Source organism: Nuphar pumila, chromosome 14 (genome assembly GCF_984573655.1).
Source record: "Nuphar pumila chromosome 14, dmNupPumi1.hap1.1, whole genome shotgun sequence".
Lineage (NCBI taxonomy): Eukaryota > Viridiplantae > Streptophyta > Magnoliopsida > Nymphaeales > Nymphaeaceae > Nuphar > Nuphar pumila.
The window spans coordinates 34,841,229-34,866,123 of NC_143262.1; the positions used below are offsets into that span (position 1 = coordinate 34,841,229).

General features: G+C 39.1%; 1 protein-coding gene across 1 annotated transcript; it reads right to left on the minus strand.

Moving 5' to 3' along the window:
• Nucleotides 1-4,703: 4,703 nt before the first annotated feature.
• On the minus strand, nucleotides 4,704-23,308 carry LOC149816748 (uncharacterized). Its single transcript, XM_089987461.1, has 5 exons — nucleotides 22,669-23,308; nucleotides 21,987-22,126; nucleotides 21,774-21,900; nucleotides 6,469-6,920; nucleotides 4,704-5,485 (listed from the first exon to the last, which is right to left on the minus strand). The coding sequence occupies exons 1-5, from the start codon at nucleotides 22,712-22,714 to the stop codon at nucleotides 4,877-4,879; spliced, it is 1,374 nt and encodes a 457-aa protein (XP_089843587.1). The 5' UTR covers nucleotides 22,715-23,308; the 3' UTR covers nucleotides 4,704-4,876.
• Nucleotides 23,309-24,895: the final 1,587 nt, after the last annotated feature.

A 24,895-nucleotide genomic window follows, 5' to 3' on the forward strand; every position in this document is an offset into this window, starting at 1 on the left:
TTTAATGTGAATTAACTCCACATTTTCAAGTAACTCCGTTGCAGCTTTTCTCGCACATGCATAGCCTTCTTCGCTTCTCGATGCCAAATCAACAACATGCATGAATGACCTACACAGTTGTTGGTAACGGGAGGCTATGTGGCACTTCTCGTCAACACCAGATTTACTCGCATTGTCCATAACGAGCATTTCAATCTTCGCGCGTCTCGTCCATCTTCGCATTACGTAAGACTCAGGTATTTCTTGTATCTTCTCTTGATTGAGTGCCTTTAATGCATGACAGCATAGGATACCTTTGAATTCATACATTTTGCACGAACATTCTACCCTTCCGTTGTCGACATTGTACGTGACATGCGCTTCTTGCCTTTCCTGATGCTTTTCGCCCTGACAAAAAATATGGTATTTGTGCATATTCTCGGTTTGCACCAGTTCTTCTATTCTGCAATTCATGACATGAAACACCTCTTTCTTGATCCATTCAAATACAGTTAGTGTATACAGAGCTGCAGGTCACATCAATATTTTCATGCCAAAAGTTAGAGGTCGTGTATTGGAGCATTTCACGTCTTGTTCAAGCTCATTCTGTCTTAGACCGTCTACAAATAATTCATATTGTTCCATGAAACGAAACATTGTTAAACATGAATACAGGGTTTTCTTCAGCGTGGCATGCATAGATTCAGCTCTTTGTGTGCTTATCATACCTGCACAAAAGTATTGTCTTCCATATGCCAATGCCCACTTCTCTTTTTCTGTATATAAATTTTGTAACCACAGACAGTCAGCAAGGTCGTATGTCTTAATCATTTTGTCCCAATCTGACTTAAAGGTGACCTCGTCTACGCTATGAAGTACACACCTTGTAAAATGTTTGTCAAACCCTGTATTTTGATTAAATATGTGTCCTATGTTCTTTGCTGCATTTTGAAAGATATGCCACAAACACAGGCGATGATGTGCATCTGGCCACACATGAAGCACTGCAGCTGCAATTGCGTGATCACCATCTGTGAGTACAGTTTCAGGATGCTTCCCGTTCATTGCCTGTGTAAATACTCTGAACAACCACTCAAAGGTTTCCTTGGTCTGGTCATACACAAAAGCACCGCCTAATATACAACTCTATGAGTGATGGTTCACTCCCACAAACTGCGCAAATGGCCACTGTTCAGTGTTAATCTTTACTGTAGTATCAAACACAAGCACATCATTGAAGCATTCATAATCTAATCTAGACCTTGAATCTGACCAAAACATATTCACGGCATATCCATCTGCGTCCACTTGCATTGCACTAAAGAAACCATGTTCATTGCTTGATTTATTCTGTAAGTAACGAACCAAACAACATATTTCTCCGTTTTTCATGTTATCTGTCCTCTTCCTGCTCAAGTGGTTTCTAAGATCCAAAGGTGTGAATGGCACATTTTCGCGACCACCATCTATGCGGGTAAACAAATTGTATGTCTTCCTTGGTGCAATGCGGGCGCTATTGGCTATTTCAGCCATTGCAGCATGAGCTACAGTTACTTTACGATGTGACCTTAGCATAGGAGTCATAAATGATGCAGATAAATCATGATTATGATCACTGATTAAAGTACGCACGACAAATTTCCCATTCGGATGTCTTCTCAAAACCAATCTCGCATGACATCCACATCTTGATTCTGGCGTGCTTCTAGTTGGATTTCCCATTGATTTCTTCCAACCTTGCTTGGAACAGACATATGTCTTTCTAACCAAGACACCCTGTGCATTTTTTGACCAAGAAAACCTTCTCACACTGAAGCCAACTTTTAAGGCATAATCATTGTAAAATTTATATGCATCTTCTTTGTTATTAAAATGCATTCCTTCTACAGGAACATAGTCAAGTGCAATTCCATGTACATTCCCAGTTCCTACGGTTTTCTTAAGTGTACTGACATCAAAATCAGGATCATTACTGAATTGCATTTCTTCTCCTGGAACATTGAAGTCAGGTGTACTTCCGTGTACATTCCCGGTGCATACACTTTTATTATGTGCGCTGTCATGGTAGTCTACCTCATCATTGAATTGCATTTCTTCCACTGGAACATTCAAGTCAATAGTGGGTCTAATGCCTGCACCTTTCTTTTCATGTGCATCGTTAGTGCAGATGTTCAATTCTTCAGTTGGGTCATAAGTATAGATATTCAATTCTCCAGAGCTTTCTATTGATTGAGCTACATCGTCTTTATTACAACCTGATGATAAGCTCAATAATGTTTTAAGCAATATATCAATTTGTGTTTGCAGTAACATGGCAAACAAGTCGATATTATCTCACAAAAATGAGAGTCTGTTACTAATACAGCGATTTGAGATACAATGCATATGATGAGTGAATGTAGGATACCTGATGGGGTAGAGGCCCTTCCTAGCATCTGCAAACAAGCATTCCTGTCAACAGGTCCCAGCGTCTTACAAATATCGATAAGTTTCTAACCTTCGTAAGAACAAGATCTACCTGCAATAACCAAACAAAGCCTTAATGACACACAAGACGACATGCCTTCTTCATCGATAGCATGATGCTGGGAAGCTACTCACGCCGCCTTGATGGAACTGGTTGGAATGTTTGTGCATCATTGCTTTCTTCCTTAATGCCTAACAACAACGACAAATAAAAGAAGACAGTGGAATGTTTTGTAAGCAATATATCAATTTCCGTTAGCAAGCGGCATAGGTTTACTACGATTTAATCAGGATGCATATAAGAATGGATACCACTAGGGTTACGCAAGTCAAAGCAACAATTTAATGAATGAAAGTATCAAAGCAAGTGTGGTTTGATGTTTGCTTGTGCTGAGCATCGACGTGTCGCTTACCATGCCAATAAAATAAACATGTCGTACATGTGTGTTGACGATAACACTCTCATAATATCCACGAGGCTCTAAAGCGAGTTCAATAGAAGTCGCTGAGAGAGCAACGATATGCATGCGAAAATCGCCCTGCCATGCGTGTCAAGATGTGTTTCTGCACCCAAACGTTTTCAAAGTCTGTGTACAAATATCTTACAAATACATATTACAAAACATATAATATCTTACAAAACGATATGTATAGCGATTTGTCAGATATTGAAAATCGATACAGCAGTTCAGTTTTTATAACTTATAACTCGACGATACAAAAACATACTATCTAAAAGGTCGATAAATATATCACACAATAAATTACAAATCGATAAGGAAGAACTTGAACATAATAGCAAACAAATCGATATTAACTAACAAAAATGTATTTCACAAAAATGAGAGTCTTACTAATACAGCGGTTTGAGATACAATGCATATGATGAGTGACTGTAGGATACCTGATGGGGTAGAGGCCCTTCCTAGAATCTGCAAACAAGCGTTCTTGTCAACAGGTCCCAGCGTCTTACAAATATCGATAAGTTTCCAACTTTCGTAATAACAAGATCTACCTGCAATAACCAAACAATGCCTTAATGGCACACAAGACGACGTGCCTTCTTCATCGATAGCATGATGAGATGAAAAGCTACTCACTGTGCCTTGATGGCACTGGTTGGAATGTTTGTGAATCATTGCTTTCTTCCATGATGCCTAACGACAACAGTAATGAAGAGAAGACACTGGAATGTTTTGTAACACTGGAACGTTGATAATGGGAGCACTGTTACAGCAGATGGCGCAGGCGAACGTCTCCACTTTAAATGGTTAACATCAAACTTTCTGGAATTTCTGCTTTTTTGTCCTTTTCCCCACCCGTCGTTTCACAACTTTTGAATGGAGGATATTTTTGTCATTTCCTCAAACCGTCATTTCAGGGCAAGAAAAGCAAGTAAGGGTGATTAAGTCTTTGCAACATCACCAGAGTCCGATGCAAAGTTATGTCAACATACACGGGAATACGAGCCCCATGTGCATGAATACGTGGCGCTCATTCGATCCCCCGAACACGGACGTGGGATTCAGTGAATCATCGGGGGCGAACATACACAACCCTCTCATCTGCTCTGCATTGTAAAGAGTATCTTATGCACAAGTGAGGCCAGGTGTCACACTAGTGCACACACCATTTATTCGGCAAATTGGAACACGGATCCCATAATTTGAATATGATCATACATTCAATCCAAGTCATGGATGGATAGGATTGAATGTATGATCATATTTCAAATGATGGGATCCTTGAGGCCACCTTGAGGTCGTCAACAAAAGATCCTAATTTCAAAACCTACAATTTATATCCAAATACTTCATAACTCACAATTTTTATACCAATAAACTTCCAATCCACTATTAATCCCCCACAATGCATTAATTTTGAATTCATAAAGTTTAAACATTTGTTTTATCTAAATGCCCCTCGAAAGCCTCAAGGGGGGTTGGTGTAGTGGGGTGGGGCCTTGGCTGCTAGACGGGTAGTCATGGTTCGATTCCTATGGGTGTCACCTGTCTGCAAGCCAATGTGTAGCATGGGGCCAGAGAGCAGGGGGCCAGCATGACCAGGTCTTGGTGCGGCGTACCGTTTCTTCGGGTTATAAATCCCAAAGAAAAATGCCCCTTAAAAACGTGGTGGCAACCCTTTTTTTTAAAGCTTGGACATCCACATCTTTTTGAACCATTGCATAAATAGTTATAATATAAACATAACCAACCAACAGGAAGAGTAACTGGAGAGCAAATTCACAATCTCTAATAAGTTTTGAGAGTCAATTTAAGAATTATCATATGACAAAAAAAAAATTAAGAATTACAAATTGAAATATCTTCAAAGATATAGATATAAATAACGTTGTCCAATCTATGGAAAAAGAGTGGTTGTCAGGCAAGAAATGCCTGCATATCATTTTGAGGACCTATATATCTAAAGGTCATAAATGCCACCGTAGTGCACTTAGAATGGCCTTTTGTATTCGGCGAGCATAGAGGATCATGCATTGGAGAAATGCACAGCCGAGGACAAGAATGATAGGCCATCGAATCGGTGAGCCATCTTTCTTTCTTTTGAAAAATCTAACCGTTGAATCATCATATAGCAAAACAGTGGATATATATGCAATGATCATGAATAAGATGGCATTGTAAAGATTGCTCACGCCTTCTTGTACTATGGCTAGTGCAGGCTTAGAGAAGGACACATTTGGGCGACGACCCAAAACCATGAGGAACAAAAGCAAAGCATAGAAGGAGCTCCCCACTGATAAGGTGTCTGCAACAATGAAAACGGTGAATAGGGTTTTGCCCATGAAAAAGGGGAAACCTGTATCTTGGTTGGGGCCACCAGGGATGGCATAAAGGGCAGCTGAAGCAACGCTGGCCACGAGTACAGTGACCACAGAATAAGAAGTAGCCGCGCTCTTTGCCCACTCATCATCATCCTTCAAGATTGCATTGTGGCTGCTAACGAACAACATCTTGGCCGTCTTCCCATTTTTGTTTCTGTTTTTACCTAGAGCAGAAGGCATGATCTTCTTCACGGACTGCATCATCGTCAAAGAAAATTAGCTGCTCCTAAACAGTTTATCGCCCTACAAAATATAGTTATATATGGTTTTTGCTTTATCCAAACCCGTAGATGTGTTTATATATATCATTGCTTATTTACTAAGACCATGCTTTGGATTGCATCAACTTCATAAGAAAATTTAACTTTTATTTTATCAAGTTTTAGGGCCATATGAGCACTTGATTTTCAACGCTTTAAAAACTCTTCTAAACATGAAAGGGCCTAATATAATACAATGTATGTTTTTTGCTAAGTAGCAAATAAGACTATTTAAGACCTACTTCAGGCACACACACTGAATCATGATACCATATGGTTGTACACACTCATGTTTATGTGGATCTAGCCACCAAATCTTGAATCTGATCACATATATGTGTTTAACATAATTTATTCACCATCTGAGCGGGTTTAACCATCTCCAATGCAACATGTGATTTGTATTTCAAGATTATGAAAAATCAACTGTTCACAATTTACAAGTTGAGGATGATTTAAAAATGGCTCGAAACATCATGTTGGAGTCAACTTTAATGGTTGAAAATCGCAAACAAATAATTTTAAATATAATCTAACGGTTAGCTTTTTGCTTTTGGTGATTAGATCAATTAATGAAGTGCACTACCATAAGTTATGTTTGTAATAAGACAACCATAAGTTATATATATATATATATATATATATAGAGAGAGAGAGAGAGAGAGAGAGAGAGATTCATTAGGCAAGTCTCCATGGTAATCTTTCCTAAGAAGGGATAAGGTGATAAGTGCAGTTTCCAAACCTTGTGTAACTCTGTAATTGATAGAGTCCAAGGGCAGTAATCTCAACGGCTAGAAAGGGCTGTCAAAGCCATGGATGCTTGGACGATGTTTATCATAACAATCAACAAGACTCAAAGGTATTGTGCATGCAATAGATCACATGAAAACTTGTAGAAATGGATAGTGATGCTTTTACCTTGTACCATCGATCCTCCCAGTACATTGAATGTTTAGTTGATGCTTCATCCCCTTGTTGAGCAGGTGGACATTGTGCAACATGGTGGAGGACCATGTTTCCGCTCTTGTCAATTGCCTTGGCTAATGTTTCTGTATGGTTCATATCCCTCAATAAGTTGAAGATGTGCCTTTGACGGTTCTTTATTGCCAGATGCAACAAGTTCTCACCGTCAGCATTTACACAACGTTCTGCCTGTATGTTGTGCTTGCTTAAGATTTTGTCCACAACTATCAACATGCCATGTTTTACTGCCATCTCTAATGGAGGTTCTACGCGAGCACTCCTATTGTCTTGATTGGCAACTCTGTTGTTGCTAACATAAGGGTCATTCCCAAGGTTTGTTTTTCGGTTGTCGCAGTATGTTGCGTACCTTTCAACCAAAATGTCCACTAGCTTTTTCAGAGAAGCATCTGTCATTGGAAAGCGTTTCAATTAATAGAAGTCTAGTCAAGACAAGATGTCATGCTGCATTTAGGCATACAGTACATGTGAATACGGATCCCATCATTTGACATAAGATGGGTAGCATCCTACATACAATCGAACTGTCCAGCCAACACGTCTGTGCCTGGCCATCCAGATGCATCATCTGAATTGTTAGGATTGACATAGGATCCCTTGTATCCTATGTCAAAGGACGGCATCCTTTTTTAGTACATGCTGTGTGGTCCCCACATAAACACGTGTTCCATTGGCCAAAACATATCCTTGATATTTTGCTTTTCATAATCAAAATTATTAGTCAAAGAGCAGATGAGGTCAGGGGTGCCTCTGACGGTAATATTGTTAAAGGTGACTCGAATGCCATTGTTTGCGAGGCAGGTTATATCTGTTGTGCGTCTTGGGGCGTCCTGACTGTCGGCTGTACAGCGATGCCATACGCCACCTTGCGGGATGTACGACAGTGTATGTTACCACCATACAGCCGGCTGAGCACCACGCGGCTCTCAGTTGAGACCCCGAAAATGCACTACAATGCATATTCGAGAGAGAACATGCAACACCCTCTTTATTGTTTGAGAGCCTAGATTTTAGAGATGGGATTGGTGATGAGAGTGGAGGTGGGAAGCAGATCAGGTCATGCTGAACATGAGCGTTTTTGCTCATGCCAATATCATGGCCGCCCGATTTGTATTTTGAAAAGCTAAAAAGTCAACAAAACTACGTGGCATTCATAAAAAATGCAAATAGACAGCCACAATGTTAGCATGAGCAAAAGCGCTCATGTTCAGCATGACCTGATCTGCTTCCATGGAGGGGGGAGTGAAGATGGCCTTTTATTAATTCCTCATTTAACTACATCCATATAAAAGTTGACAACTACACTCTCATCACCCATTTTTATCTCCACTTACATCACATTTTTCTTCTCAACTCCAATACCAGCTCTCAAACTAATAATAATTTCCACAATGAACTTCATCAAAAACTATATATATATATATATGATGGCTCATTCTTTGCAACCTAGAAGACAGGTGGGGCTTAAACAAGTGATGAGTATCCCATCTGTGCTTTGCTCAAATGTCATTTATCTTGAGATGAATGGCATTCGAGGCACTCTTGGTGGTAATCACCCTTCACCTGATCCTCTCTCTAGCTTATTAGCATATCCCAACTTAGTGCATATCGTTGTAAAGTTTGGGCTTCAACAGTAATCATCGTTGTATAATTTAGCATACTTGATTACTAATCTTGGTAACTATTTATATCATTAATTGTACGATTTAACATTATATGTATAGTAATAAAATTGTGTGATATGTGTATCGATTTCTAAAATATTAATTGATTTCTAGTGTCGATTTGTTAGATATTTGAAGTATGTACTTGAAACTTGTAGGTGAGGAATAACAATTCTAGCGACTTCAGGTGGCCATTGGCATGTTCAAATCGTTGCTCACTTAGCCATCTCTATGGAAATCGCTTTACATCGTCGTACCTATAATTAAAAATTTGTCACGTGAATCGCTATTGTCAACAAGTATAAATCGCTATTGCATCAAACATACAAATCGTTTGTGCTTTAAACATACAAATTGTTGCTTCAAACATACAAATCGATGTAGAAATCGCACCCATATAAGTACATATCGTTGTAACATTTTGGCTTCAACAGTAAACATTGTTGTACGATTTAGCATTAAATGTATAAATTATTGTTGCTTTGTATATATAAATCATAAATCATAATTCATAAATCGCCACAACGATTTGCCTTTATTACGAAAATATGTGTCATTCATTTATAAAAGAAACATTGTTTCACATCCCGCTCGTTGTCAAAAATTGATATGCCTTCTCAGACCTGGATTCCGATTGATGATTTATGCAATTTACTTATTAACGTCTATGTCGGCCAAACGATTTGCCTTTGTATAGAAAATATTGGATTAGTATAACACAAATCGCGGTTGGTGTAACATACTATCGATTTGCGAGATATTGTTTTATTTGTTAATATCAATTTGTAAGCTATTATGTTGAATTTATGCATTGATTTGTAATATATTATGTGATATGTATATCGATTTGTAACAACGTGTGCGTCCGACATTTATAATGTTGTGTGATTGCGATGGCGATTTGCATATTCAAATCATTGTTCATTTAGCAATTAAAATTGAAATCGATTTATAGCGTCATAGCTGTCATTAAATCGTTGTCACGTGAATTGCTATCGTCAATAAACATATATGATAAGTCATTTATTTTATTGGCACGGTAAATAACTCAAAAATCATTACAAATAACAGAATGGCTTTTGAAGTTTTCTGACTTGTGATTGCTCAACAAAAGTGCCACCTTATCATACGATTTGTAATGCTGAAGCAACGATTTGTAACTTTCTGTACGTAAATCGTTTACGGTGAGATTTCTATAATGAAATGTACTTATCAAGTATGGGTGCGATTTGGACAATGATTTGTACTTATGAAGGTTGCGATTTTGATAACGAATTGTACATTCTAAGTTGATTTGTATTTATTTTCCTTTTATCAGTCAGTGTAAATCGTTATACCAGATATTGTCCCAGAGCGATTTACCCAATCACGTATGTATCTTTGAAGTAAACTCGATTTTTTTTTTACTAAGTCTACACATCGTATCAATTTGTTTACTTTTCTTTTTCACCATTTATGAATCAGTCATTTTGTAAATCGCGATGGAACATATCATTCACTTAGACAAAGCTCGTAAAGGAAAATCGCAATAGGATATTAAAACGGATTTAGTTCGATTATTTGGTTGGTTTTCGTAGCAAGGTTGTACAGATCGTGCTGTAGCAAATCGCGATATTTCATAGTATTTATACGTACAAATCGTTTATACATTTAAAGCAAACAATGATTTATACATTTAATGCAACAATGATTTATACATTTAATATTAAATCATACAATTAATGATATATATAGTTACCAAGATTTGTACTCAAGTATGCTAAATCATACAACAATGTTTACTGTTGAAGCCCAAACGTTACAACGATATGTACTTATGAAGGGTGTAATTTCTACATCGATTTGTACGTTTGAAGCAGCGATTTGCACGTTTAAAACATGAACGATTTATACGTTTTCTTGCAATAGTGATTTATACTTGTTGACGATAGCAATTCACGTGACATATTTTATTACAGGTACAATGCTTTGAAGCGATTTCCATAAAAAGCGTTAAATGAGCAACAATTTGAACACGCAAATGGCCACCTCATGTCGCTACAATGTAAATTTCTCACGCACAGTCTTCAAGTACATACCGTTCATTGTCGAGTTCATATACTTTTGAAGCATCGATATATATCGCATAATACCTTACAAATTGATATATATCACATAATACCTTAGAAATCAATACGGCAGTTCGATAAAATACCTTACAAATCGATATACATATCGTTTCATATCTTACAAATATATATACATATCGCATAATACCTTACAAATCGATATATATATATATATATAAATCACATAATACCTTATAAATCGATACAAAAATTCAGCAAAATACCTTACAAATCGATACACATATCGCATAATACCTTACAAATCGATATACATAGGGTTTCTAAAAGGAATGATGCCCATGTTGGCCCGTACAGATTGCAGGTGTGACCATATTAGCTCAAATTTTGATTTTCTTCTGCGATCTGAGCTGGGTTGGAGGTTACATACTACAACATTTAATACAAAATATCCAACAACTAATGAACCGCAAGATATTGGGTCAGGCCTGTTTAAAAAATGTAATGATCATGGATAATACAACCTTTCTTCAGGGATGCAACAAATATCCAGACCGACTTGGTTACCATTCAAAAGTAGATCAATTAGGTACTTAGGATAGAATAACTAAAAGAGTCAGATAGGAAACCAAGCATATGTGGTTGGCCCTTATGGCGCTTCGGCAATAGCAGACGACACAAAGGGGTGCTCCGGTGGCAACAGACGATGGCAAAGGGTGGTCCGACAACAGACGACGGTAAAAAGGTGCTTCGACAACAGACGACAATGAAGGGTTCTCCGACGACAACAGACGACGACAAAGGGTGATCCCATTCTTTGTAAAGATCTTCAATTATTTCTCTTCGATGAGTTTGTACAACCACCAAATGAAACAATATTGAACATAACAAACATCTGAGAAACTGTATCGATTTGAATGGTGCAGTGGGATGCCATTACGATTGAGCTTGTTTGCTTGCATGGATCCTCAGCTGCACGACAAAGGGTGGTCCGACAACAGACGACGGTAAAGGTACTCCGACAACAGACGACAGTGAAGGGTACTCCGATGGCAACAAACGACGACAAAGGGTGCTTCAGTGGCAGCAGATGATGGCAAATGTTGCTCCTACGACGGTGGAAGGGTGACCCAGAACGAATAGGGTGACATTTTTTGAGTTTGAGATTGTTCAAGTAGAGGAGTTTACTGGTTAGGGTGAAAACAATAGGTTATCTTCCATTTTCTGGCTGAAGGACGTTTTGGTACATTACTCAAAACGTCATTTCATGGGGATAATGGTGAAAAAGGGTAATTAAGTCTTTGCAACCTCACCAAATTCTAAGGCTAAGTGATGTTGACACACATGGGGAAATGAGCCCCACGTGATTACATACGTGTCACTCATTCAGACCCGATAACACGCAACTGCCTGCTCCTGGGGGTAACATATAACCTGCTTGCCGTGTTAGCCCATTGAACCAATACCTCATTCACAAGCCACCCTTCCATACGCTTCTTCATTTTCTCTAGTATATTCTCCGGTACTGTTTGTAAGAGTTTTCCAAGGTTGGGTGGGAAAGAGCTTTCTTCAACTGGTTCTCCTAATTGTCTTTTGAGTCTTAATACATGAAAAACATGGTGGACAAGCTTTCGAGTGTAGCTCCAACTATTAAGATAAGTAGTAACTCCGCAGAGTTACACTTAGAGGATGATGGATGATGGTTAGCATTTGTTGATTTACTGTTCCACAAAAATCAGCAAATGTAGATGGTACTGTTGATATCTTATCTTGTAACTTATCTTATAAACCGTGTATGGCTAACCTTAGCTGAACAACCAAATGAGAATCTACCTGTGTTACATGTTGATAGCTTATCTTGTACACCGTGTATGGCTAACTTGTTTTAACAGCAAGCCCATGAATGTAGTTATGGTAACAACTTTCCTTTAATAAAATTCTAACTCACATCTCATGTTAGATGGTGAGAGTGCATTCCTCAAACATTGTTATTCGTCTTTCATGATATCAGAGCCATCTTCTCTAATGAGCAAATCAATGACGTCCGATTCATCAAACTCGTTTGGCTCAATAATACCCACTGCGCCAACAATTCAGTAGAATACAATGGCAAGTCCAGTATTGATTAAACTGAATCGAGAAAACTATCTTTTCTGGCGTTCACAGCTTGAGTCATCATGGTGAGTCAAGACCTCTTAAGTTTTGTTGATGGGTTGTTTTCTCAACCCATTGAATTTGTCACCGACAAGAAAGGTAGATAGGTAGTCAATCTTGACTATCATATCTGGCAAAAAATTGATCAGCTAGCTCTAAGCTGGATCAAAGCTACTGTCTCTAAAGCGGTCCTTAGACAAATCATGAGATCTAAGTCTACCCGTGATGCCTGGGTAGCGCTGGAGAAAGCCTGTGGTTCGTAGTCACAATTATGAATCATGATGTTGAAGAAAGAGTTAACTTTTATCAAGAAAGAATCAATGGGCATGCGGGCATATTTTGACAAAATCAGATTTTTATCTGATTCATTGGTTGTCTCGCGTCATCCAGTTGATGACACAAATGTCATTCATATAACTCTTAATGGGCTACCCATTGAGTATGAAAGCTTTGTAACATCTGTTATAACGGGCGCTACTATTCATGACTTTGCTGATCTGTATGATCTGCTTATAAATCAAAAAAAGCAAGTACTCATGTTGCACTCAAAACCGTCTTAACCTCAAGAATCAACCCAAATTGCCTTTTCTGACACTTGAGGTAGAGGCTGAGGACGTGGTTCCTATAGAGGTCACTGGAATCAAGGAAGGGAACATGGGCACAATTCTCCCTCAAACAACAACTTCAATCAAGGTAACTCAAATCAATGAGTACTTGTAACCTATCAATACTATGGCAAGCACGATCATACTGCAAAAGACAGTTGGGACATCTAGAAGGCTTTTTCGACTATGTCTATGTAACAGAGTGGGGGCAACTATTGATACCCAGATACGGGTGCTACTAATCATTTGACGATGAATAAGCAGAACTTTGCCAATAAATCCCCATATCAAGTGAGTGAGTCCATCATGATAAGAAATAGTAAGACTATCCATATTTCTTATACAGAAGACATGATTCTTTCATTTAGAGGATCTCAATTTGCATTAAAGAATATACTCCATGTTCCTGCCATCACAAAGAAATTATTATCTGTTGGTCAATTTATTACGGATAATGACTGTATTTTTTAATTTACTCCATCTCACTTTTTTGTTGAGGATCGTCAGACATGCAAGATTCGGTTTCGGGGTTCAAAAACCAATGCAAGTCTACATCCAATAAAGGTAAGTAATGATTCTTCATTGATGGCAGCATATGCAAAAAAATGCAGATCTTTTGATACATGGCATAGGCGGCTTGGACATGCCAATAAGACAATTGTGTTATTTCTTAAATCTAGCAATGTTATTTCTTTTGATAAAAATAGGCAAATAAAACACGTGTTGATTGCCTCATTGGAAAGGCTCACAAACAGTCGTTTGGTTACTCCCAATCCAGCAGTTCACAAGCTCTAGAACTCTTGCATGCATATGTCTGGGGCCCTGCGCCTGTGGATTCTCGGGAAGGTTTCAAATATTATTTGCTATTAGTTTATGATTACTCATGGTTTTGCTGGTTATTTTCTATGAAAAATAAATCTCAAGTGTTTGACTATTTAAAAAATTTTAAGTCTATTGTTGAGAATCAAGTTGGCTTTGCTATCAAATCTTTGTTGTGTGACAATGGTGGAGAATTTACAAGTTCTGAGTTCAAAAGCTATCTTCAAAATTATGGTACATTGCATCATTTTTCATGTCCTCATGCACTTGAACAGAATAAACTTGTCAAACGTAAGCACAAACACATTATTGAAATTGGTCTTAGCATGCTCAGTGAAACAAATCTAGCATATGCCTATTAGGTTGATGCATTCTGAATAACCACCTACATCATCAACAACTGCCAACTCTAGTTCTAAGTCGCTATACATTGTACGAGCCTCTTTTCCACAACAAACCTGACTATACTCAACTGCAAGTATTTGGTTGTTTTTGTTATCCCTTACTCACACCCCATAACAGGTCAAAGTTTCAGCCTAAAACGATATCGTGTCTCTTTCTTAGTTATGTATCATGTCAAAAAAGTTATCTTTGTTTTCATCCTCCAACTGGTCGCACATATATATCTCGACATGTCTATTTTGATGAGTCATCTTCCCACAGTTCTCGGAACACATCGACCTCGCTTACCCTGTCATCTTCAAACTAGACTCAATGGGGCATTTTCCTATCAGTTGCACCTGACATCTCCTCCTCATCTGTATCGTCTTCACCACCCGTGTGTCAGTCACCCAAGTCTGATCCTGACCTCTCTCATGTGTCTCATGTACTTGTTGCGAGCACTGAGCTTGATTCACTTTCTCTGCTCCGCTCACCGTTCCCTGATCCTCACCCATCCCCTACCTTGCCCCTTGCTCCTTCGGTATCTTCTGATTCATTCTCATCTAGTCTCGCTCCACCAGTGTTTCATACATATCCTTTTGTTCCTACATCTAGTCCAAGCATTCAACGTCTTTCTGATCATTCTCATCCCATGATCACATGGTCCATAACTGACTCCTTAAAACCCAAATCATTCATGACCTCTCTCTATCCCCTTATGCTTACTGGCCTTCGTACCTCCTTTCTTGAACCCGAACCTTCCACCTTTAAACAAGCATCTCAACTTTCCCAATGGTAACAGGCTATAGCCGCTGAATATGATGCTTTTATATGCAACCACACCTGACACTTGATCTCCTTGCAATCTTACTTTAATGTTGTTGACTGCAAATAGGTTTATCACATCAAAAGGCACTTTGATGGCACCATTGCTCAATATAAAGCTCGTCTTGTGGCCAAGGGATTTCATCAGGAAGAATGCATCAATTTTTTTAAGGCTTCAGTCTCATCATTAAGCCTACTTCTATTCGGGTTATTCTCTCACTTGTTGTCTCCTCTAATTGGGTTATGTGTCAGCTTGACTTGAACAATGCTTTTCTCAATGGATATCTCGATGAAGATATGTACATGAGCCAGCCTCTCGGGTTCACCGATGTTAAGTTTCTCAATCATGTCTGCAAACTCGACCATGCTATATATGGACTCAAGCAAGCCCCCCGGGTATGGTACCAATGCTTGAGCACATACTTACTTTCTCATGGATTTGTCGTATCCCGGTCCGATGCTTCGCTTTTCATTTATAAAGATCATCATTTGCTTATCTTTTTACTGGTCTATCTAGATGATCTCATCATTACAGGTAATTCTTCAGAAGCCATCAACCACATCGTCACCAATCTCGGTTCTACCTTCTTAGTCAAATATCTTGGGCGCTTAAGCTACTTTCTAAGTATCGAGGTTCACTATCTTGACCATGCACTGCATCTGTCTCAATGTCTTTATATTCTCACTCTTATCAAGAAAGCCGCTATGGTTGATGTCAAGCATGTGACAACTTCGCTGAGTGCATCTCTGAAGCTCACCATAGCGAGCATTGCACTATTTTTGGATACAACATTGTATCACAGTATTATGGGAGGCCTGCAATACTTGTCTCTCACTCACCTGGATATTGTGTTCGCAGTCTACAAAGTTTGTCAGTTCATGCATCAGCCCTATGAGGCTCATTAGACTGCCGTTAAATGCATTCTTCGCTACTTGAAGGATACAGTTGAATATGGTTTACTTCTTCGTTTGTCTTCCTCTCTTGCACTCAGTGCATACTCTGATGCAGATTGGGCAGGATGTCCCAATGATTGCAAATCCGTTGAGGGTTTTATTGTCTTTCTTGGCAATAATGTTATCTCTTGGTTTTCCCACAAACAACACACTGTTGCCCGGTCTAGCACCGAAGCCAAGTACAAGTCTCTTGCATATGCAACTTCTGACTTGTTGTGGTTAAAGTCTTTAATCATGAAACTTGGAGTTCATCTGCACACCCCACCTGTTTTGTGGTGTAATAATATTGGGGCATTATTCTTAGTAGCCAATCCCGTGTTTCATGCTCAAACAAAAATGTCGAGATTGATTTTCATTTTGTTCAGGATTACGTCTGTAGTGGCAATCTCCAAATTCAGTTCATTTCTTCTGGCGATCAACTAACTGATGGACTCACCAAGTCGTTATCTACACTCAAGTTTTGAGACTTTCGAGATAAGCTCAACGTGCGTGCCCCCCCTCCCCCTCATTGAGATTGCAGGTGCATGCTAAGATAAGTGGTAACTCCACAGAGTTATACTCAGAGGATCACATATGATGGTTAGCATTTGTAGATTCACTGTTCCACAAAAATTGACAAATGTAGATGGCAGTCAACTGCCTGTTATTATCCCCCCATAAAGCCTCCTCATATCTCGTGGTTGGTTAGCTTAACAGCAAAATGACCGTCGACCTATGTTACTTGTTGATATCTTATCTTGTAAACTGTGTATGGCTAACCTTAGTTGAACAACCAAATGACCGTCTACTTGTGTTACCTGTTGATAGCTTATCTTGTAAACCGTGTATGGCTAACTATCTTTTAACAGAAAGGCCATTAATGTAGTTATGGTAACAACTTTCCTTTAATAAAATTCTAACTCACATCTCATGTTAGACGGTGAGAGTGCATTCCTCAAACACTGTTATTCTTCTTTCACCAACACATGAGCCACTTGGTCGATTCTCTCCGTGATCTTATAAAGCCCAATGTGTCATGGTTGCAACTTGTGATTCTTGGCTCTCCGAATGGTGAGTTTCTTATGAGGATGCAACTTAAGTAAGACCAGGTCTCTCACTTCAAATTCCTTCTCTTGGTGGCCTTTGTTGTAGATTTGCTACATTCTATTTTGAGCATCCTCTAAGTTCTTCTTGAGAATCTTGAGGATTTGGTCCCTTTCTTGAAGGACCATCTCTAGTGCTTCAGTCTGATAAGTTCCTATGACATGGGAGGCTATGGAGGGTGGTTGTCTCCCATATAAGGCTTCAAAGGGTGTCATCTTGATGGTGGAATGATACTTGAAATTGTAGGACCTCCCATTCAATCCACCGTAGTAATGAGACCCAAGTCTTTGGCCTCTCTCGAGGCATTTATTGAGCACTTTGTTTGGCCATCTCTATTTGAGGATGGTATGTTGTACTCATAGACAATTTAGACCTTTGGAGTGTGAAATTTTTTTCCCAAAAATTGGTAGACGTGCGGTCTTACTTACCCTTTAACACACATCACATTGCTTCACATACTCCGCATCTTTCTTAAGCCAAATTCTCTTTTTATTCTGTAGTAAATTTTGTCAAAACCTTCATGTTCAGCTGTGGGAATGTTATGGAAGTGGTGAAGCACCATCCCAATGAGACCAGATCCCAATGAAGGAAAAATATGACCTTAGAGGATGGCCTTGGAAATGAAATGAGAATTATAAATGGAAAAGAGGTTTGGTTTTCCGGGAAAGTCATCTAAAGGCATTGGCCATTTTCATGCAAGGGATTAAAATTCAAGAGAAGAACGATACTTATACAGTGTTTTGGAGGAATGTCTGGTGTGTTGATATCCCTTTGAGAGAAGAATATCTACTTCTGTTTCAAGTTTCTAGAGGTGGTAGTCAAACAGTCAGATCCCAAAACTCAAACAATATGAGCCGTGATATTGTGTTGAGGAGAGAGCCGAACGAGCAGGTCTTGCAAGAGTGGGTTTCTTTAATGCAACAACTATTTTATATTCACTTATCGAAAAGTCATGACGTTTTGAGATGAAAATTCTCTCATTCTAGTCAGTTCACAGCGTCGTCATGATACCTGATTCTCTACCCTCAGTGTCCTACTCTCTGACCTAACTGCACAATTTGAGGAGTTGGCCTACTGCCTAGAGTAGCTTTTTTTGGTTGGTTGGTGTTATGTGATAGAGTCAAAACTAATGAATTTATGAAGGAACATCGTTTTCATTTGCCTAGTAGATGTACGTTATGCAATAGGCAGAGGAAACTATGTTCCACATATTTGCAGAATGTTTCTTCATTCAAGAGCTTTTTCGCATGTTTTGAGGAGATGCTACAAGTTTATGGAAAAGCATTTCATCGCTCAGGGTGAATGTTTGTCTAGCGATGCTGGCTACTTTTGCTTTGGAGAGGAGTTTGGTTAGAACATAATAGCAGGGTGTTCAAGGATACTGATCTCCCAGCAAAGGGGATCTTGGCAAGAATAAAATGGGAATTTAAGGAGTGACTCGAGATTAAATGGAAAAATGAGGCACTGAGTTGGTAGGGTCAACCGAGGCTATGAATTTTCATTTTTTTTGAATGCTTTACTGTCACAAGCAGGTTATATGTTACCCCCCAAAACAGGCAGTTGCGTGTTATCGAGTCTGAATAAGTGACACATATATAAGCACATGGGGCTCATTTCCCCGTGTGTGTCAGCATTACTTAGCATCGGAGTCTGGTGCATTTGCAAAGACTTAAGTACCCTTTCCCGCCATTAGCGCCATAAAACGACATTTCGAGTAAAGGATAAAAATACCCTCCCGCCAGAAAGGGTTAAAATCATCATCGTTTTCGCCCTAAGGAGTAAACTCTTCTGCTTTTACAAAAGCTCCTCGCAAGATGTTGCCCTAAACATTTTGAATCACCCTTTGATGATGCACCATCTGCTGTAACAGGAGCTCTCTTTAACAATGCACCCTTTGCCATCGTCTGCTGCCGCTGGAGCACCCTTTTTCGTCGTCTGCTGTAGCCGAAGCACTTTTTGTCATCGTTTGCTGCCATCAAAGCACCCTTTATTGTCGTCTGCTGCCGTCGGAGCACCCTTTACTATCATCGTCTATTATCGCCGGAGCACCCTTTACTATCATCGTTTATTATCGCCGGAGCACCCTTTACCATCGTCGTCGTCTATTATCGCTGAAGCACCCTTTGTCGTCGTTTGTTCATGAGAAATAGCTGAACTACTAGAGAAATCAGCATTTTGTCTATTGTTCATCATAATACCAGGCTGCAAGCGTCGAACTGAGTAGACAAAGAATAATGTTTTACAACAGAGATAATGGTGGCAACATCGAACTGATTAGAGTAGAGTAGTGATTTATAGTAGAAATCAGATAAGAGAGTAGCGATTTACAGTTGAAATCAGATAAGAGAGTAGCGATTTATAGTAAAAATCAGATAAGAGAGTAACATTTTACAGTAGAAATTAAATCAGAGAGTAGCAATTTACAGTAGAAAATAAAACCAGAGAGTAGCGATTTACAGTTGAAATCAGATTAGAGAGTAGCGATTTATAATAGAAATCGAATCAGAGAGTAGCGATTTACAGTGCAAATCTGATCAGAGAGTAGCAATGTACAGTAGAAATCAAATCATAGAGTAGCGATTTACAGTTGAAATCAGATCAAAGAGTTGTAATTTACAGTAGAAATCGGATAAGAGAGTAACGATTTACAGTATAAATCAAATCAGAGAGTAGAAATTTACAATACAAATGAGATCAAAGAGTAGTGATTTACAGTAGAAATCAAACCAGAGAGTAGCGATTTACAGTAAAAATCAGATCATAGAGTAGCAATTTACAGTAGAAATGAGATCATAGAGTAGCGATTTATAGTATAAGTCAGATTAGAGAGTAGCGATTTATAGTACAAATAAGATTTCTACTGTAAATTGTTACTCTCTGATCTTATTTATACTGTAAATCACTACTCTTTGATCTGATTTCTACTGTAAATCGCTACTCTCTGATTTGATTTATACTGTAAATCACTACTCTCTGATTTGATTTATACTGTAAATCGTTACTCTCTGATCTGATTTTTATTATAAATTACTACTCTCTGATCTGATTTTTATTGTAAATCGCTACTCTCTTATCTGATTTCTACTGTAAATCGCTACTCTCTGATCTGATTTCTATTATAAATCATTACTCTCTGATTTGATTTCTACTGTAAATCACTACTCTCTAATTTGATTTCAACTGTAAATCGCTACTCTCTGATATGATTTCTACTGTAAATCGCTACTCTATTATCTAATTTCTACTATAAATCGCTACTCTCTAATCTGATTTGTACTGTAAATCGTTACTCTCTTATCTGATTTCTATTGTAAATCGCTACTCTCTGATCTGATTTCTATTGTAAATCGCTACTCTCTGATCTGATTTCTATTGTAAATCGCTACTCTCTAATCCGATTTCAACTGTAAATCTCTATTTTCTAATTTGATTTCTACTATAAATCACTACTCTCTTATCTGATTTCTACACAAGGGAGTGTTAGGAAACGCTCAAGCGAGAAAATGAAGAAACAAGAACAATCAAACCACAAAGAAGAGAAACACACAGATTTACGTGGAAAAAACCTCCTCTCAAACTAGAGAGAGTAAAAAAAATCATGGCCGCCCAGAGAGAAATCTTATTGCTCTTTTCAACAGTTACAAAAGAGAAAGAAAAGAAAGACAAGGGTGACAACTCTAAACCTAAACAACTTGAGTCTGATCCATAAGAATCTGGGTTTCAAACATAAGCCTCAATTTTTTTTTTGGGCGTTGCCCCCCTACGACCCCCCACCAAGGGCGACCCCCACTGGACCTCCGCCCACTGACCGCTCAGCGGGACTAGCGCTGGGGGAAACCCCACTTTTGTAAAGAAAAAAACTATGAATCAGGCTCCACAACTCATCAGGCAGGAACGAGATGGCAACCATGTGTTGTAACACAAGCTAAAAACAAAGCTAGAACATGCAAATCTATTTACGAGGAGCGGGAGGATATTTTTGTCCAATGCATATCTATCTTACGAGAGGACATTTCCATCAAAAGCATATCCACCTTTTTTATATGTTATTTTATTATAAAGTCATCGTGGGCAACATTGGCATATGAATTTGCACAGATCCCAAGATATTCCTTCATAGGGGGGTAACATGCAATTTGTGTTTCGGGGGTAACACACAACACCCTCTCTGTATTGTCCCTTTTGTAACTGCTGCGATCCTTTTTTATGCAAGTTAACTTTCTTTCAAGAAATAACAAAGATGCCCTCATCCTCTGCCACAATTGAAAAGATCAGGTGCAATATGATTGCACAAATATTTGTGCATTAAGCATCTGATCACCCTATCTTGAGGGCAGGGCCTTTCAGTTGTGGGGCACGAGGTCTGATATAGAGCAATCAGGTACTTAATGCACAAATTTTGTGCCATGTGATTGCACCCCCATCCGGATTCCTGCCACAAGCAGTTTCCCATTGTTGTTCCCAATGAGTACGTCAAGGAGCTGCTAAGGTGACATCTGGGTCATAACTTTCATAACGATGACAACTCCCAAAATGCAAGGATGAGACTAAATCAAATTGAGTGTTCTCAGCTCACCTATATTGTGAAGGAGTGTCACTTGTAGGCTATATTATGGATGTAGTGGCCGGGTCCAAAGCGGTTCTAGTTCTCAAGATTGTCATTGAAAAAATAAAACAATTACTTGACTTACCATTGTGTGCCCAAATAGCCTTGAAGATCTTTCGAAGCATTGAGCCAGGTATGATATTGAAGATAAGGGTCCATAAAAATTCAGATAAGAAACCAAACTCCACATCTTCTCCATGAAGGATGTCAGTCTGCCAAAATAGAAAGCTTCAGCCATGGTGCATAATGGCCATCAGGCAAAGAGTTTAATTTGATGTGTCAAAAGCACGATTTATACCTGCTCTAGCCTTATATATAGGAATTTACGGGAGACAATGGCCATTGGCAAGCTTGCAATCAGGTGCAAGGCTGTCATGCCTCTCTCATCACCCACGTAAATGAGATCAGGATACAATTTGGCAACCTCCAATGCTGTATCTGCTTTTCCAAAAGAAGAAATAACATTTTTTTCTTTATGTTATCAAGGGACGAGGATGGGCTAAATTCAATGGTATAACTGAATAAGACGAGGTTATTTGAAAGTATCCATATTTATCAATAAGACTAGGGGGGGGGGATGAGAAATTAATTTTTGGAACTATATATGGAGGCCACAATACAAGGTGTCATGTTACTTTCGTTTCCAATATAAATGATAAAATAAATTACAACTGAAGCCTTTAATTGACAATTTCATTGGAAAGTCGAGTCTTTAAATATCTTTTCAACAACATGATGCTTTTTTACATACGAATTAAAAAATGGGGCTATAAACGGAAATTTCTCAAAATACAACTATGAATGAAACACAAGCCAATTAGAAAGGAATTTACAAAATAAGAGAGAGAGAGATCTGCAAAGCAAAAAAAAAAAAGAAAAATCATGTGTGTGTGACAGAGAGGGATTTAAAAAAAAAAACACGGGCATGTTTGTGTGAAGCGTAGGTGGGTGAAGCAGCAACAGTTAGACGTGATACAAACCATAGTGTCGGCCGACGACACATAGATGAAGTGGGGGTGCTCCCATCCCTTCTTTTCATATACGAAATGGAGAAACCACCTTGTTGTTGTGGCCCAATTTTCCCGTGAAAATACACAACCAGGTCCGTTTTTCCGTTAGCCGCAGCACAGAAGAGCGGGATCTCTCCCATGAGGTTGGGTGTCAAGAGAAGATATGGGCTCTTGCCCACGATCATATCGGCCATCTCCTTGCTACCGAGCAATGCGGCTTCGTGGAGAATGGTGTTGCCTGTTTCCGCGTTTACCTTGTTGACTACATCCAGCTGGCTCGTTTCTAACAGCGTTTCCCACAGCAGTGCAACGTTCCCCGCAAGAACTATCTGGTGCAGATCATCGCCCGCAAGTGCTGCCCTGTCATTCCCTTCCTCCGAGCTTCTTGGATGGTTCATTTCCCTTCGCTGCCGGTGCCCTTCACGTACGTACCCCTAATTCTCCCTCTCCTTCTATCAATATCGTGCTGCGTTAGGCTTGGCTACCCAAGCCAACTCCTCTTGGGCTTTTATAGAGCAGAGATTGGTGGTGTAAATCATGTTTTAAATAATTAACAGTAAATGAACAATAGATTATTCTTAAGATAAGAACATACTCTTCAGCAAATGCTTATGTTACTTGATACAATATTTTTTATGGGGAATGCAAGGCCCGCTTGGATGACAGGACGTGGGCTCGTCGAGAGACTTGTGTTCTGGACACCAGAGCCCACTTTGGTTTCCCTAGACTTTTTGGGACAAATATGCCCCAGGAAGGGCGGTTTTGTCCTTGGCGATGCACTTTACAAATGCAGACAACCCACCAATGGGAACCGCTTTGTCCATTTGCAGGTTACATACAGTAGACCGGATGATTCTCTTGAACCTTTGACCTTTCCTGTGAGAAATTGGGACGGAAGAACCATTAGGCTTTGTTTGTTTCCTGCCACACTTTCATAGGAAAGTTCCGAATTGGCCCAACTGAGACTAAGCATTTCCCACCTCCCTCTCGTTTATGTGTAAACTCAGTTATACCACACCTCGGGGGTTGGAAGGTATAGCTTGGAGGAAGAGAAACTGGCAGGAGCTTTGGAAACTAGCGCCAGCCCCGGCCATGAAACTCTCTTACTTCCCATTGGTGGAAAATAAACGGACCCTTAAAAAATGAAAGCTCTACTATGTCAAAGTCAGGAATTGCATGAAAAAGCAGCTACACAGATCACATCCAAATGCCACAACTGTGGTCAGTAATAAGTGCTTGAATCAGATATCTGGCCAACTCGGGTCCGTTTAGTAAGAATTGTCAGTTTATTTCCACGTCTTGTAGCTACGGTAATTGGGTGGAAGAACCATTATTAGAAAACAAAAGCTCTAGAAAACTCCAAATCTAAAATTGCAATATTCATTGGATATGAAACCAACTTGGGTCCGTTTAGTAAGAATTGTCAGTTTATTTCCACGTCTTGTAGCTAGGGTAATTGGGTGGAAGAACCATTATTAGAAAACGAAAGCTCTAGAAAACTCCAAATCTAAAACTGCATAGAAAAGTAGTACATGGACCACATCCCAATTCCATAACTCTGGTCAATATTCATTGGATATGAAACCAACTTGGGTCCGTTTAGTAAGAATTGTCAGTTTATTTCCACGTCTTGTAGCTAGGGTAATTGGGTGGAAGAACCATTATTAGAAAACGAAAACTCTAGAAAGCTCCAAATCTAAAACTGCATAGAAAAGTAGTACATGGACCACATCCCAATTCCATAACTCTGGTCAATATTCATTGGATATGAAACCAACTTGGGTCCGTTTAGTAAGAATTGTCAGTTTATTTTCACGTCTTGTAGCTAGGGTAATTGGGTGGAAGAACCATTATTAGAAAACGAAAGCTCTAGAAAAACGAGAGGGTGGTGTATGTTCGCCCCCGATGATTCACGGAATCCCACGTCTGTGTTCGGGGCTTTGAATGAGCACCACGTATACAAGCACATGGGGCTCGTATTCCCGTGTATGTTGACATAACTTTGCATCGAACTCTGGTGTTGTTGCAAAGACTTAAGTACCCTTTCTTGCTATTCTTCTCATAAAGTAGTGGTTTGAGAAAATGACAAAAATGGCCTTCATTCAAAAAAGAAAAAACAAACAGTTAAAAAAAAGGACAAACATGTCCTCCATCCAGAAAGTTGAGGATGATGTTGACTCTTCAAAGTCTTCTTCTT

Excerpts from the sequence above, each read along its gene's own strand:
- LOC149816748 (XM_089987461.1), bottom strand. The coding sequence starts at position 22,714 with ATGGGAGCACCCCCACTTCATCTATGTGTCGTCGGCCGACACTATG. Across the intron at positions 21,901-21,986 it reads TATATATAAGGCTAGAGCAG|ACTGACATCCTTCATGGAGA; the intron begins GTATAAATCGTG and ends CTATTTTGGCAG. Across the intron at positions 5,486-6,468 it reads GGGAGGATCGATGGTACAAG|TCCGTGAAGAAGATCATGCC; the intron begins GTAAAAGCATCA and ends ACGATGATGCAG.